The sequence below is a fragment of the Oreochromis niloticus genome, linkage group LG12 (genome assembly GCF_001858045.2).
Source record: "Oreochromis niloticus isolate F11D_XX linkage group LG12, O_niloticus_UMD_NMBU, whole genome shotgun sequence".
In the NCBI taxonomy this organism is placed as follows: domain Eukaryota; kingdom Metazoa; phylum Chordata; class Actinopteri; order Cichliformes; family Cichlidae; genus Oreochromis; species Oreochromis niloticus.
In genome coordinates this window covers 27,649,986-27,667,187 of record NC_031977.2, presented here as the reverse complement: position 1 = coordinate 27,667,187, position 17,202 = coordinate 27,649,986, and the positions used below count along the sequence as shown (strand labels likewise).

The 17,202-nt window shown below is 39.0% G+C and overlaps 1 protein-coding gene across 1 annotated transcript in view; it reads right to left on the bottom strand.

Annotated features, from left to right (window-relative positions):
• Nucleotides 1-16,790, bottom strand: part of aacs (acetoacetyl-CoA synthetase) — a 38,848-nt gene extending 22,058 nt beyond the window's left edge. The window contains exons 1-10 of the mRNA XM_003455293.5: nt 16,652-16,790; nt 15,510-15,613; nt 14,696-14,816; nt 13,334-13,447; nt 6,721-6,818; nt 5,977-6,091; nt 5,690-5,771; nt 5,450-5,603; nt 2,933-3,013; nt 1,786-1,910 (exon numbers count right to left, since the gene is read on the bottom strand). Coding sequence (XP_003455341.1) covers nt 1,786-1,910; nt 2,933-3,013; nt 5,450-5,603; nt 5,690-5,771; nt 5,977-6,091; nt 6,721-6,818; nt 13,334-13,447; nt 14,696-14,816; nt 15,510-15,613; nt 16,652-16,790 — 1,133 coding nt within the window. The remainder of the gene's footprint in view (nt 1-1,785; nt 1,911-2,932; nt 3,014-5,449; nt 5,604-5,689; nt 5,772-5,976; nt 6,092-6,720; nt 6,819-13,333; nt 13,448-14,695; nt 14,817-15,509; nt 15,614-16,651) is intronic.
• Between the last annotated feature and the right edge of the window lie 412 nt (nt 16,791-17,202).

Below are 17,202 nucleotides of genomic sequence, written 5' to 3'. Positions count from 1 at the left end.
AGAGAAACAGAAGGATATTTCTGACTGCTAGTTTGATTTTTAAATTGGAGTGTAATGTGTTTGTAGATTTGCAGAAACATCTGTTTATCGCTCATCTTCACCATTTTTTTTCACCTAGCATTTTTGTCATCAAAAAACTCTGCTATGCATCAGGAGAGTACAATGCAGAGTGGAGGACAGACAGATGACATATTTTACGCAGAAAAAAAACTAAGTTGACAATGTAGTTGTTTACGTCTAAGGGAAAAGTAAAGAGCGTGCATAAAAAGGCTTAAGGTGTTAGACTAATCAGTGTATGTTAACGTCTCTGACGCCAATCCTATTGGTCATCACTGATGTCAAAGGCCAACGACAGAGCAACTGAACTACGAAGGATCAATACCCAGTTTAACATTTAGTATTTTTGATTCTGATAGTGGTGGTGGGAGGTGTGTTTAGGACATTTACCAAGATAGAGGATTTGCTGGAAATATTGACTTTGTAGACTAGACAGTTTAAACAATGTCAAACTCTCTACACCCAGTAGCAAATTCACCTTTAAATCTTGTTTTGCATTATCAATTTATTTAGATGAAGCAAATTTACAGTGGGGAAAAAAAACCCAGAATCTCTGAATTTGATAAATCTTGACAAGCTTCTAAACCATGTTTCAATGCGGGCATGATATTCAAAAATGAAATGAAATTCCTGTCTTAATATGATCCACATTGTGCATCTTATGAGGTGAACGTCCTCTGAATTGAATACCCAGATCTAGGCTTTGGTATCTGTGGTTGTCTTGCATGGGTTTTTAGGTTCATCCAAATGAACATCACCATCAATCTCCATATCAAAAAGCTTAAAGGACTGCTGACCTGCTGACTTGGAACAGTCTGTTCAGCTGAGCGCAACACTTCACTGTGCACTTTCAAAATGACAGCAAGGCAGCTCATTTGTGGCAATCAATAATGGAGTTCAGGGTGTCTTTTGTAAGTTTGAGCTGGTTTCTTTTAGAGATATGTGAAACTACAATTATGTTCGTTCCAAATGCCAATACATCATACGGTAAAAGTGTCACATAGCTGCTGCCTGGTAGCTTGTGACATGACAAGTTTTGGGAACTTTTAAAAACCTGTTTAATTTTTTGTTTTTCAAACATATTTCTATTCATATAAATTTGTTTAAAATATTCCAAAAATATAACAAAGTTATCTCAGTTAACCACTATATGTTCCCTTCATTTCTTCCATGTCCTCCTTTACAAACAATCCATCATTTTGATGATTTTCCCTTATCTCTTCTAATTTCATAAGTAATATGTTAATGAGTGAATAATAAATGTCCATTGTATGAGCATACAAGGGTCCTAAAAAACAAAACTGTATGATTTTTTCTGATTTTCTCAGCACTATACAGTAAAAGGAAAACTCTCAAACTTATCCCTTATTAAGAATGCTGTGTTTCCCAGACTTCAGTTCCATTAAAGCTACAATAGCTGTCAGTACGATCTATTAAGAATTTGGAGTGTCCATTTTTTAGACAATTAAGGCACAATGGAATATCATTTTAGAAGCCCTGGTGCCAAAACCTAAAGCTTCACTTACTAAAGTACAGTCTCAGCAGGTCAAAACATTGAAAACTCTAGGAAAATATAAACAAACATGTTAAAAACAACTTGTATAATAAGTACAAAGAGGATATCCTCTTTCAGCACAATTAGCCACTGTCATTTCCTTTTTTTATCCTCCCCATGCAGTGTGTGTGAGTGTGTGTGTGTGTGCGCACATGTTTGTGCGGCTAACTCACCCCAACTGGTCTGTCAGGTTCCACAGTACATTGGGAGTCGGCATTAGTGGTGAACCGTCATACAAAACAACAGAGGCTCCCACTGCCAGTGCAGATACCAGCCAGTTCCACATCATCCAGCCAGTCTAAGACCACACGTGCAAACACAGTGGTCAGTTTATCTGGTATAAAACACCTTTCGTCTTAACAGGGATAAAGCAGAGTGTAGCAAAACGGACATCTGCAGCAGACTGTGATTCACCTGATTATTTTTCTCATTTTACTGCATGCTGAGATACTGCTTTGGCACCTGTCTTCACATGCGAATAAAGTGAATTTTGGTTCTGCTGCACAAAAACTGTCAGTGAAGAGACTTTTACAAAACCGCTGAAACTGCTGAAACTCAGTGAATTAATCAGTTTAAATAAAATGTCTCAAGAAGTTTAATTTATTTCAGGCCGGTATTGCCAAACATTTGATGAGTTTAAGCTTTTCATGATGTTTATCTTCTGACTTGCTCTAAATAATTATCATTTGTCTTTCTGACTGCTTTTTAGGAATAAAACAAGCTATTCAGATACATCGGCTAAAGTATGTTATGTATATTTCAACAGATTACTTGAATCCAATAGCTGGAACTCAGAACAGAATAAAATCTGAAAACACCCTTATACATTGCAAATGAATGACAGGTTTACTTCTAATTCAGGGAAATTTAAGTTGATGCATGCTTGGACACCACATCAAAAAAAACTGTCAGATTTTCACATGATCCAAGGAATATATTAAAAGAAAAACATGAGTAAAAGAAAGTAATTTTGTAAAAAGGTGTTACAGATATAAATCCACACGTTTAAAATCTTTGAACGAAATCATTCAGAAGACACTTGAGTGGACTTGACCTATTCATCAGAGGTTTTGTTCAAGTAAATCAACTGCTACTATCAACTAAAACTACTATTGGTTAATGCAAAATAGAAGGATTCACTGGTAATCTCAGCCTTTTTACCTGACTTGCAAATGAAAAGTTAAACTTTTAAACATTAAACACCAGCTGGTATTTGAGGTATGGGAGAAAGAGAGTGTGGGGACCTGTTAAAATACATTTCTTAAAAAGGTCTTGGAAATATTCAAACAGTGTGTCACTTTGAACAGGTTGTGAGCCTACCGTAGTGTAGTAAATGATGACATCACTGCTGGTCATATTGCCATGGAGAATGTGTTCTTTCAGATGCTGGATGAGAGAGCCCTAAAAAGACAACAAGTATTAGAGACTAACGAGTAATCTAATGGATTTATCTCATTATTATCTGTCAGTAAAGTTTAGTTCAATTGAGCTGACACAAATTTGACACGTGTCACTCATGTTTAAAAAATTCGATGCAACAGTTCTGACAAGGCTTCGACACATGACACTTTATTTTTAGACTAAAAGGGGAGTTTGTGGTTAAGTGTGAATTCTCTTACAGTCTCCAGCATATCACAGCTGGGTACATTATTATTGCTGGTGAAGGGTACGCACGTATCTGACCGTGTATTTCGGTTTTGAGCCCATCCTTACATAGATACAGGTGCTCCAAGTATTCGTGTGTTTGTGTGTGCATATAGTCTTTAGCTGGACTCAGCTGCCATACCCATCCTTTGGTGCGTGCCATCTTGTTACTGACAGCATGTTAACAGAGCCGTAACAAAGCAGAAAGCACAACAGTACCCAGGCTAATTGGCTGAGCCAGAGAGGACTGCCAGCGTCACAGTACGAAATGTTTTCACCAACGCATTACTGTCCAATTATCGGCTGCAAGGGGAGAAAGGGAGGGGGGGGGACAAAGGAAAGAGAAGGGGACAGAGCGAGAGACAATAAGGGAAAGAAAGAAAAGGAAGCTATACTGTAGGAGAGAGAAGGGAAAGCAGAGGAAAACTAACCTGATGAGAATCTTAAAAGAAGAACTTAGTAAAAGGAACGCAAGTTTAGAGTATAAAACCAATGTGAAAGGAAGGTGAGAGAGTAAAAGCCAAGTTGGAAACAGCAAAAGGAGGAAAGGGAAAAAAAAAAACTGGGTGCAGAGAGGCAAAGTATGAGCCCATTAAAAATCAAATTGAATTTTTTTCTTTTTTAAGAACCGCGCAGCTGTGTCTCAGGTGGTAGAGCGGGTCATCTACTAATCGGAAGGTCAGTGGTTTGATCCCCGGCTGTCAAGTTGGCCTTGGGCAAAATACCGAACCCTAAATTGCTCTTGATGCACCCATCAGGGTGTGAGTGTGTGCATGACAGCTAAAAGCCTTTAAAGAATAAAGTGCTGTTGGAATGTGGCCTGTAGTGTACCTGAGCCCTCAGTAAGAATGCTCTTTACCTTTCACATTCTCTCAGAGTATGCTTTCCATTTCTTATGGTCCATATGCTGATCCTAACTCACTGTTGTATTCTTATGTCGCAATTATTTTATTACAAGATAACTGAAAAAGTCCCAAAAAAAAAATCTGTTTTTTGGGGGAGACTTCCCTCAGACAGACAGAGTGCAAGACCAACTGTTTAGTGAAAATGCCTGAATGCATTTGTTTGAGTGGGTTAAACCATTTGAAATGGTGAGTGCTCCAGCTTTCAAAGTCCAGTGGTCTTTTTGAAATCAAATATTCTTCTCACACCATCCCTACCTCTGATGTGGTGTGTTGCAGGAAAATGTCATTCATGCACTCTCTGGAGAGCAAGTAACCTTTTCTAGGATCTGCCGATGGAGGTCTGCTGCCATCTTGTGTTGGGAAGCGGAATGAAACAGCAGACCATTTCAGCAGATGTCTTACTGGAGCTGCTTTGTTAGGATACTAAAAGTGATCTCAGTAAGATGTTCAACAGCATTAAAAAAAATTAATAAATTGGATTAATGCCCTTTCAAAAAAGAACAATACAGATAAGACCATGAAGTAATCTCCACTCACACAATGGATATCATAACATTAAAAAGCCTTCATATTTTGGTAAGTCATAAAAACAGGTTTTTCTCATATTAAACAGGATGTGTGTAATCAAGGAAATTTTATTTCTATAGCACACATCACAAATCATCCAGCAACTAAATGATTTTTTTTCCAACTTCTGTTTTCAAGGTCGGGAATTGGCTTCAAGACTCAGCATAAATGAGAAATGCTTTCAATGTTGACAAGATGGAAATCCAGCAATCCATAATTTCATGACAACTGGGCATCAATCTGCAATCTGCTGACTGATGCGACGATGTTTCACTAATGATGATGTGATGTTTTACTAAACAAATGCTTCCTTAAAATTTTCCCTATTTGTCTTCCTGAAAATATGAATCTAGTCTTTTAGAGAGGATCAGACTCTTTACACATGGGTCAGCCCAGGAGAGCTTTGCAAACAGATGTGACCAGAGTGGGTTTTTTTTAAGTAAGTGAGACAGCTGCCTCTGCCTCTACCCCTTGTGGAGCAGTAACAAAGCATGAGCTACAAAAACAGCAATTATGTTTTATGTTATACAAGGACAAACAAGCATACACAGCAACCCATGGGCTTTAATCAGTGATGGCATTGTGATTTTTTTATTATATAAAGTTATAAGCAGTGTGTGTGTGTGTGTGTGTGTGCACGTGTATGAAAAATACTGTGTATTTGTGTATTTAAACTAAAGTCTTTTAATTCAGAGCAAGTGCAAGCCATTGAGTTTCTTACCCCAGCAGAGTGGACCATACATTTAGGAGCTCCTGTGGTTCCAGAGGAATACATGATGAAAAGAGGATGATTGAAGGGAAGCTGCTCAAATTCCAATTGAGGGAACTGGTCACCCTCGCCACGCCCAGATGCCAAGAAGTCATCCATAAATACACTGTGGGGAGAGTAAAATAGACGTAGAGCATGTCTCTTTTTGTTTCTCAGTTTAAAAACAGTGTCATTTTATTTACAGACACACACCTGTTGGGGATTTTGGAAAGGTCAGTTTCATGTTTGGTGCGAGCGTAAGGAATCACAACAACTTTCTGCAAGTCTGGCAAACCTAGAAGAGAGCGCGAAAAAGGCTAAAGTTTCATGTTCTCTTTCACCCTCAAACATAGTTAAAGCCAGCAAGTTGCACAGAGTAATGTCAGTGTTATGATCATGTCATTAATTTCTAATTATTGTCAGTAAATATATATATATATATATATATATATGTATTTATTATTTGCTGCTAAATGTCTTTCTCCAATATGAAAACCAACCTTTCACAACACTGATTAGCTTTTCCATGTGGTCGTGTGTTTTCCCATTGTACACTACAGCAGCAACAGAGAAGATCAGTTTAGGCTGAATTTGAGAAAACCTGTCAAGGACGCCCTAAAAAAAAGAGAAAGACAGAGTTCAAAATTAGGAATTTAATTAAGAACAAATATATAGAAAACCCTTATATCTGAGAAAAACACACACCTTCAAGAGAAAACAAACAAACAAACAAACAACGCCCCCCCCCCAAAAAAACCAAAACACTCCACACATACACACTTTCAAGATAAACCTAGAATAATAACGGAATACAATAATAAAATAGAATAATAAAATACATAATAAAATAAAACCCTTTTATAACAAAAAGGAAACAAGAGTGGAGCAGAATCCAAATCCACAGGTTATTTCATGGTAGCAATGGTAATTCTCTGATCTGCCAGTAGGGGTAGTAGAAGATCAAAACATGCTGAGACCAAAGGCAAAAAAAGACTCGGAAAGAAATCTTAAAGGCAAAGTCTACTCCCCGATCCTCCAATAAGAGCTGATGAAAGACCAAGAGGAAATATAATACAACAACCCTAATACTACTACAGGTATACTACTACCTAACTTACATCCACAAATATATAAACTACATCTAAGATTAAATACAGCTGGTTTATTACAGCTTTAATTCAGCAGAGGAAAAAAAAAGTCAGACTCAAACATATATAAATTAAGAAATAAAGGAAAGTCCTTACATTGACTCCAAAGTCAACAGATGTTGAGCTCCAAATAGCTCCAATGCTGGCTGCGGCTAACATTGCCTCCACTGCATGGATACCATTGGGTAGGTAGCCTAACACGGGAAGGGAGAGGAGGATAATACAGTTCAGTGCAGAATTTTAAATGAAGGTTTCCTTATTAAAAAATTAGCATGAATATGATGACTTTTAAAAATATAAAGATATAGAAAAGTAGTACAAGTACACAGTAACTCGTTTAGAACACTTCAGAGCCAGAATGCACATAGATTAATCAGATTTCAAAGCAGCAAAAATTAGCTTTATTTGTCAGGCTCTGTAGTCATATGCTATTCAAAAGTAGTACAATAAAACAGCTGTGCTTTTGTAGTCTTATCTGTAGTCATACTGAAAAACTTCACAGTCAGTTCACATAGGGGGGAAACTTAAATGACAGAATCTTGGAAAATATCAAAGAAACGAAGAAGAAACACATGTAGAGAGAGAGACGGTGAAATAAAACAATCTGGATACAAAGAAGAGCGAGGAAATACTCAGGAATATTTCATTCTTAACAAGTTGAACTGAGACCATAACTACTGTCTTGCAGTGACATATTCCTGGATCAATAAGTGAAATGGTGACCAAGGCAAGCAAGCAAACAGAGAAAAGTAAAGAATAATTAATAGCAATGTGGGCGATCATGGCTCAAGAGTTGGCAGTTCGTCTTATAGTCGGAAGGTTGCTGGTTCGAGCCCCAGCTCGGACAGTCTCGGTCGTTGTGTCCTTGGGCAAGATCCTTCTCCCTACCGCCTACTGGTGTTGGCCAGAGGGGCCGATGGCGTGATATGGCAGCCTCGCTTCTGTCAGTCTGCCCCAGGGCAGCTGTGGCTACAACTGTAGCTTGCTTCCACCAGTGTGTGAATGTGAGAGTGAATGAATAGTGGAATTGTAAAACGCTTTGAGGGTCTCGAAAAGTGCTATATAAATGCAATCCATTATTATTATTGGTAATCCTTTCATAGAGTAAACTTAAATTATAATTTTGACCTTGCAATGTTACAATGTCTCTAAGCTTATTATACACTTATAAGCTTATGCTGTGCCAATAACACATATATTTTAGACAATTAACTAATAAGTTGCTAATATGTTGCTGATTCAGCACAGTCAGACCTTTCTAGCTAACCCCGTTTTGTGTTTTTGGGACAATCCCACTGTAAACTGTTCAAATTAACTTCCCTCCAGCCTCCAGACATCATAAAGGGGCGATTGTGGCTCAAGAGTTGGGAGTTCGCCTTGTAGTCGGAAGGTTGCCGGTTCGAGCCCCGGCTTGGACAGTCTCGGTCGTTGTGTCCTTGGGCAAGACACTTCATCCGTTGCCTACTGGTGGTGGTCAGAGGGCCCGGTGGAGCCAGTGTTCGGCAGCCTCGCCTCTGTCAGTGCGCCCCAGGGTGGCTGTGGCTACAATGTAGCTCACCATCACCAGTGTGTGAATGTGTGTGTGAATGGGTGGATGACTGGATGTGTAAAGCGCTTTGGGGTGCTTAGGGACTAGTAAAGCGCTATACAAATACAGGCCATAAAAGTTCCAAAAATTACCAAATCTACTGCATTTGAGTTTTGATTGATCAATGTTTCATTTGAGCAGGAAAAAAGCTAGATCATTATGACATGCATGACAAAGTCGTAATAAACGCATGACTGGAGCTACCATGCTACCTTTAAACATAGAGCTGTTCATAATGTGTCTTATCTAAACTAATAAAGCATAAAACAACTGGTAGTTCCTGCTAGACAAGCTGACTGGTCAAAGGCAAATAGCAACTATATTGATAATCCCTATGTATAAATTGATTTTTATGGTTATTATGCATACTCTTGCTGCAATAAGGATGCTGATACTGCCTGATAACATCTTGGGCTGACAGATCACCACCCTGCTACGCTGGCTCCTAGACTAATATCTCCTTACCTTGGCCGGGAGCAAATTACGTCACGGATCGTAATCTTACTACCAAAACCTGTTTGACGGCCTCTGTGGCTGTTATTATGAAAGACTAATTTGTTACACTGTGAGAGTATTGCTTACGCATCAGTATAACACACTGCCCTACCAGTTTATTCATGAATGCTAAGGTGTCAAGTATACGTGCATGTTGGCAATGAATAAGAGACAAATTTCTCCTCATGTTGACAGTAAGCACTTTAGTGTGATCCAGTTATTTAGCCACATTGGCTACTATAATTCGATAATGTTTTTTTTCCTGAAACAAACAAACAAAAAATTAAGTAAATACCTACGTAAAACTGAAAACTACATACTGAGCCTGCAAGGTTTTAAATAAGCTGGGAATTACTGAGTGAAGTGATTCCCAGCAATGACCCTTTTTTAAGTTTTAAAGTGCTTTTTACATTTATTTTATTGCATCAAGGCTTTTTGACTTTGTCAGGAGTCTCTATTTAAACTTTATTTAAACAAAACTAAAAAGAAAAGAACAATTTCATTAAATTATAAAATCCTCTGGTGAAAATTAGGACATTTATGTTGTTGGGGTCTGTTTTGAACCAGTTATAATATAACGCTATAAAACAATAAAAGTGCTAAAACTGAAATCATGAACACACTCTGCTTACCAACACTGTCAGAGAGAAGTTAGGGGCTTCTCTATTTACCTGTTTGTCTCCTTCCCTGAGCAAACAGCCCCCTTTATCTCCACTGCCTCAATGAAAATGGATTTTAAATGAAAGCTCTGGATCATATCTTCTGCATCAACAGCATAGCAGTATGGATGACCCTCTTTCTGAGAAGGACGATGATATAGATAAATATAGATACATCTGATAAGGAGGTAACAGGTGCTGAAGCTGCTCCTGCTTCTGCTGAAACAGTGACGTTGTGTAGGGTTACTGAAGTTGGGGTAGCTGGTCTATACTGATGTGCTACATGGTGGATAGCTACACAGCTATGGTAAGCATTAACATAAACACAGTGAAGCATGAGGATGAATGCTAACTTTTTTCCATTCAGTAAAAGTTAACGTGAGGGTTCCCGATGGTTAGGGACAAATGCAATTGCATGGCAGGAAAAAGATGCTGTAAACGGACTAAACTTCAGTCGGGAGAACAACTGAGATAATCCATCCACAATACAAAGTCAGTCATTCATTTACTGCTGCATGGGCTGGGCTGTAGTTACATCGTAAGGTTTTAAAAACTGAGCTTTAAAATGAATAGTGGTAATAAAAACCGAGAGAGGCCGACAATGATTACTGCCTTTTTAGGGGCTTGTTCAGATTAAATAGAACAAGATACAAAGCATTAAAACATATTAAAAACACAACAACCTTAATAAACGCAGAGTAGTTTGAACCCAGAAGCAGGGTTCATACATCATCACTTACAGACCAAATTTCCCAGGAACAATATCACTTCAGACCTTTTGAATAATATCAGGAGTCCTCAGATTTTACAACAGCGATACTAGAGTAACATCTGACATAGGGATATATGGAAGAGATGGATCCAGCTCCTTTCACTGATGTTCAACCCAGGGGCAGAGGTGACAGTAGATGAATGTTTTGCCCCTTTCCATGGAAAATGCTCCTTCTGGCAATACATGCCCAGCAAGTCAGGCGAACATGACATAATGTGATGTGAACCAGCTATGCATGGAATTGAAGAGTACTGGAAGTTTTGGAAAAGGCAAACCTGTGAGTGTCATTCCTTGAGAAAAATAAAGGAAAACGTCTAGTCCTTGATATGACTACTGGACTGCAGGGGTCACAATATCACATGTAACAATTTGTTTGCCATCTATGATGTTGGACAAGATCTTCTCAGGAGGAAACGTACCATGGTGAGCAAAATAAAAACACAACAAAGCAAAAATATTTAAATCTGAGCTGCCCCCTTTTTTTAAACTCTTTTCTTAAAGTAAATATGCATGAGTCAAAACTGATCTGTAAAACCAGAGATGTTACTATAGTTAACAATAATGAAATAAAAAATAAATAAAACAAATTTTATTTTAGAGATGTGATCTAATACTTCTCAGTAATAGTAAGGCAACATAAGAACCTTTTATTTTTTTAATATTAATATTAGTATTAAAACCAACCAAATTAAAACCAAACTTTTCTTGGACAAGGAAGTCTAACGGGGGTAGCCAATAGGTAACAAACAAATTGGATGATAAACAATTTTTTTTTTTAAACCTTCTGTTCCTTTTAGCTTAATACATAAATGCAACTACTGCTGCAATTGCTATAACTGAAACACACGTATACTCCGTATACTTAGTTTAGTTTAAGTATGTGTTTAAATAACACAAAAATCAAAAGAAGTAGCGGCTGAATGGTGGTCAGGCAAGATAGAGGCTTCTTAACAAGGTGTAGGATTATGCTGAAGTTAAAGGGACCGAGGAGAGCAATGAAAAGCACGTGAACGGGAGAATACATGTGTATGTGTGTGCGAGTTTGGCCCAGGGTCCACTACAAAGCATGCCAGGCTTCATCAGCTAAGTGCTTATATATCTCCTGGATTACAGACACTGACAAGACATTTCAGCTACAACTTGGGGGACAAGGACGTTTCTGTCTTAAACACACACACACACACACACACATTCGTGTTTAGACATGCGAGGAAAGTAATTGGGATAAAGGAGAAAAAAGGAATGATGTAGCTGGTCTCTCTCCTTTTCCCTGTTTCTCTAGCCCCCCTCTGCCTTTCTCCATCCTTCTCGTCTTTCTAATGAGATTCCCACAGAGAACAGGTCATTTAGCTAATGGATCTCCCTACCGCAATATTCATCTTCCTTCTGAACACACATAGCCAGAACCTTTCATATACACCGTGACCATTCCTCAACAGACCCAGCTCAGAAACCAAACAATAAGCTCATAAACAGTCTTAGAGATTTGCCACGTTGTTGCCTTGTAACAAAAGCAGCAACCCCTCCTTGATTTACTTTATGACTTCGGATTCTAGCACCCTACTGACGATGGTCAGAATATTTTTTTTATACATACTAAGATCTGAAAAATCTTAGTGTAACTGAACTCCCTGATAATACCACAGTATAGACATGTCAATAGACACTCACTTCATTTGTCACCTGCATGTCCCTGACATCTCCCAGTCTGCCACATCCCAAACATCCCAAAGGTGCTCTATTGGACTCAGATCTGATCTGATGGTGAGTACAGCCTGTTCAAACAGGCTTAGATTTTTGAGCTTTGTAATATGGTACAATATCCTACTGGAAGCAGCCATCACATAATGGGTACACTGTGGCCATAAAGGGATGGACACAGTCAGCGACAATACTCAGATATGTTCTGACATTTAAACAATCTTCTATTGTCCAATTTTTGTGAGCCCGTGCAAACTGCAGCCTCAGTTTCTTATTCTTAGCTTCCTTCTTAGACAGGAGTGGTACCCACTGTGGTCTTCTCTTGCTGTAGCCCAGCTGCAGGTTCCACATTTTCACAGATGCTCTTCTGCATACCTTTGTTGAAATAAGTGATTATTTGACTTGCTTTGCCATCAGCTTGAAGCAATCTGACCAGTCTCCTCTGACCTCTCTCATGAACAAAGCATTTTCACCCACAGAAGTGACGCTCACTGGATGTTCCCTTTTTCACCCCTTTTTTTTAAAGACCATTCTCTTTGAGATGGTTGTGTGGGTGAATCCCAGGAGATCAGCAGGTTCTGAAATACTCAGACATTCTCAGGAATACCTTCTGGCACTAGCAACCACGCCATGTTCAAAGTCACTTAAAACAACTTTCTTCCCATATCTGATGCTCAGTGTGAACTTCAGCAGGCTGCCCTGACCATGCCTACGTGCTGAAAAGCACTGAGTTGCTCCAGTGTGATTGGGAGATTGATTAGATATTTGGTTTAATAAGCAGTTGAACAGATGCACCTAAGAAAATGGCAAGTGCCGTGTCATTGTTGGATTTTTGTCACATACCACATAATGAAACAGACAGTGACTGATAAGGCTCAGTGTTGTGAACCATGCATCACCTTTAAAGTATGAACCCACTGCAGGTGAAGAAATCATGAACAATTCTAAAACTTTATGGTGGCAAAAAACCCCAAAACAAAACAAAAGGTAATCTCATTATTTAATGATACTCATCTGGATCTTGTAAATGTAATTTTTTAAAATTAATCATAAGTACTACAACAACTATAATCAGACTGGAATGATGCTGATAATAAGTTCGCCACACACCAAGTTCACAGTCTGTGCTTGAAAACTCCAACGTATCTAATCGCCAGATAGCCCAGTATATGTTTCCGCAGCCAGCAGCAGACTCTTGACGCTATATGAACAAACTTAATGGTGGTGGCTGAAAAAAAAAAACAAGCACCTCCCTATACAAATATGAACTTTGAAAAAATAAATGGCACCATTCAGAAAGAGGCTGCAACCTGAGCCAGAACAGCCAGCCGACCTTACCAGTGAGTACATGGAACACACTGACAGAAGTAAGGGATGAAGTGAAGAGGTTGTAAAGGACAGGAGTTAAAGGGAAACAAACTAACACATCACAGTGAACTAAATTATGAGCTATTAACCAGCGTGTGGCTACCAGGCTTTAAACACCTGACTCACCTACGACCCTGTCTCCAGTCTGGACTCCCATCTTCCTCATGGCTGCAGCAAACAATGCAACATCACGCCTCAGTTCTCCAAAAGTCACCTTCACAATTTCCTCATTTGCCTCCTCTGATAGATAAAAACACAGAGTAAAATTAAGACACCTAAACAGAAACAAAAATATATTTGTAAAATCCAAAAGGTTAATATGGAAATCAGTAAAAAGGAATTCAGTCACTTGATTTTTCTCTGTTGGTAATCAATTTGTGAATTGACGCTCCTATCTCAGGTTGTAACATAATGTTGTTTTGTTGGATGGCACTTGTGGCTCTCTTATTACACAAAAGATGTGTTTTGATATTGCTGCAATAAAGTTGCAAGAGGAAGGGTGAACATATTGCAGGTTTATCAGCTTCAACAGCATTTTTCTCCCACTGGTTGAGTTTAAGCACTAAAAACTACTTGGTTAGGTTTAGCCCCTTAGGTTAGGGTAGAAGAAGAAGATCATATGCCACTTTGCACCTGTTATCCTTCTCATTTAAAAAAAAGCAAGTTGGTAGTGACAGCACAGTGTATCTGATGTCATAACCTGGCATCTCGCACATTGCAGAAAATGAAGTTATATGGGAAAGATAAGATTTTTAACAAAGAAAGAGCAACGTCATCCAGTACCACAGACCGGAAGAGTCCTCTTATCTCTCTAAGTAATAGTTTACTGACATTTAGAGGCTGCACAGCATTGTGACCGATGGGGCTTCTTATAATTGTGTTACAGCTCCTGAGGGAGCTTGCACACAGGAGCAAGGGCCCACTTTGCCTCATATATATACACACACATAGCAATAAAAGCAGACCTATCCATTATTACCTGACAGAGAACCGTTAATCTAATAACAAAGTGACGTATGAAGCCTCATGCACAACAACGCATCAATCCTGTGCCCAACTACTCTCCCAACTCTGCACTGAAAAAAAGCTCAAACAAACATGAAGATTAAATAAATCAGTAAGTAATTACAATCTGTGTGGCACAGGGAAGAAAAACACAAGAGACAACATTGCACAATTAGTGGTGGAAAAAGCGCATTAAAATTCACCATTAAAAGAAGGACTAGTAATAAAAACAATAAGAGCTAAAAAACTGAACAGAAATCCAAACATTATATGAGCGCTAAGAGATATGTTTATGATGGAGAATAAAGAGAAAATGAGTGCCTTGTGGTGTCATTTTAAAAAATTCCCATTAACATGTGTGGAGTTGGCTCCAGGATTAGGGAAGTTATCCCCCATTAAAGCATCATAAAATCAGGTGCAGAACTGTCATTTTTAATTTCTTATACCTTCATCAGCACAATACACCCTTAAGTATATACATACTTGCAGCGTAGAGAGCCACTTTGTCATGGTCTGCATGTTTGAGCAGGTTCTCAGCGTAGTTGAGCCGAGCCCCTTTAAACCACTCGGGAACATCTGAGATGCGTTTGGATACATCCACCACCTGATAAAAGCACACAGCAAAAACACACAGAGGGGAGTGACACATCAGAGAAGCTCTGATGCTTTCTATCGTTCTCGTGAAATTGTCCAAACAATAATATTTCATAACTGCTATGCTCTCCTTTTCTGCTTTTTACTGTATTTGCAACAAAATTTAAGAATTAAAAACAAAATTTTAAAAGTAAGATAAACAATTTCCTAGAAAACTCCAAGGCAACACTGGGATATAACAGTGCAGCCCACAGTGCATGACTGTAACAAACTGCTTGATTGACTGGCTAATTGTTTGCCTGTCCTCTATTTATTGTCTGCTTAGACAAAGGAGTGAAGAGGAAACATTAACCATGTGTACAGAAGGGGCGTGTGAACTACACACTACAGTGTGAGACACTATTTATTACCTCACACACCCACGTGAGAGGGTATATCCTGGAACTAAGCAGCATTAGGACGATGAAACAGGAAATTAAATAATTATCGTTATTTAAAATCGCTGAACCCTTCTTCATTTCTAGTTGGGTTTTCAGTTTAGCATAGCCATTATATTGATGTACAGTAAAATATTAAATACTATATGTTTTAGTGACCTAAACTGTTTAGAAATGTAGTCTTTGGCTTTAAAACTGGGATAAGAAATACACACATTTCTCTATTCCCATTTTTAGGTTATGACATACATGAAGGTTGGACTCACCTCTTCATATGGCTTTGAGCTCACGACTCCACAAAAGCGCCAAACCTCTCCCCAGAACTCTGGGTAGGAGTCCACTGACCACTGGTACAGGTCACTGTAGTTGGCTAGAAGACAAAAGATTGGTCATTATTTGAGAACAAAAGTTTTCAATTACTATTGTAAAAATAAAGACTGTAGAGATCAGAGCAGACATTAGTATAAGCACCCCTTAGGCCAACTGAAACATTTTGATATGAAACATTTTGGCATCTCTTCTTTCCTAAACCCTTACTCAAAATAAAATTGCAATTTATCTGGGAAAAAACCTTCAGCAGAGGGAAGTGGTCCTTATTCCTGACAGCCAGATCTTTTTATTTACAGGAAAAGTTTTGCTCTCCATGAGATCTACTTAATCACTATAGGAATGTAGGAACACTGCAAGGATCAGAACACCTGGTGAAATTAGGAACACCAGATTTAAGAAAATAGAAATGTGGATATCAGCACGTTGAAAATAGGATGATACTATTTTTATTGTTTCAACCACACAATTCCCTCCAGCTATCTACACTGATGCACCAATCCTTCTATCTTCGTCTCCTCTCTACTTATTCATTAGCCGGCTGACCATGTTTTTCAGCATTCCTTTAAAATCCTGTTTCTTTAAAATGTCACGGTACTAGAAAGACAATTAAAACAGGCCGCTCTCTTCCATCCTGGCAGCTCTGCAGGCGCACAGTCTTTCAGTTCCGAGCTGGAAGTAATCAAAACATGAAACCACAGGCTTGTAAACGGCTAATTACTGAACAGGGAGTGGTTGAGTGGTTGTAGGTCATCCTTAATAAAACTCTTCTAAGACAATAAATTCGTAGATTTGTTTATGCTGATTCACCGCCTATACATGTTCTTTACATGTGTTCAAATGGTAATAAGCTAGCTTGAAATGCTCCACAGCAAGCCATCACTACACTGTGCCGATTGCGAGGTATCGTACTGCCTTTAAAACATGAACTGACACATAGCAAAAGGGAGAGATGCTGCTCGTTTCTGTTTTTCTATCCAGCTGAGTTATGCAGCTTCGTAGGCACAATAATCCGACTTGTATTCTCTCCAGCACACCTACTCTGGAGCCTGTCTGGCTCCCTCCCTCCGACCCCACTCACCCAGATTAAGCCCGTAGTCCTGGTTGACCTGTATCCTAAACTTATCCATCTGTGTGTTCCTCTTAGAATCCGGGTACCACAGAACCTTGCTCTCCATATCCATAATTTTCTCACTCTTTCCTTCCGTGTCTTTGGACATCTTTGTCGAGTCCCTTTGTCGCCTGTCAACAACGAGTTAAAACGAGTCCCGAGCGTCTTATAAAAGCTAAGTGCTCCCGAGGTGACTGCTCCGGATAAATTAGATCACAGGCTAGCCTCTCAGATTGAATGGCACCACACTCCAGTGCGTGACAGTTAGCTACGCTCACTGTCAGCGGAGAGCGTGGAGCTGCCTAGGAAAACTGAGAGGCCACGCCCCGGCGTCGTCACGTAGCAGAGCAAGTTCGGTTCAAGATCGACTTTGGTTGACAAGTGTTTGACAGTGTTACGAAGAATGCAAGCAACAGTTCCTAATTTGTTTCTTTCAGACGTCACTATAGGCATATATGCACACTTTTAATCCTATAATCTTAAATAAATAACGATGATTCTGAAGAAGGAGGCCTTACACC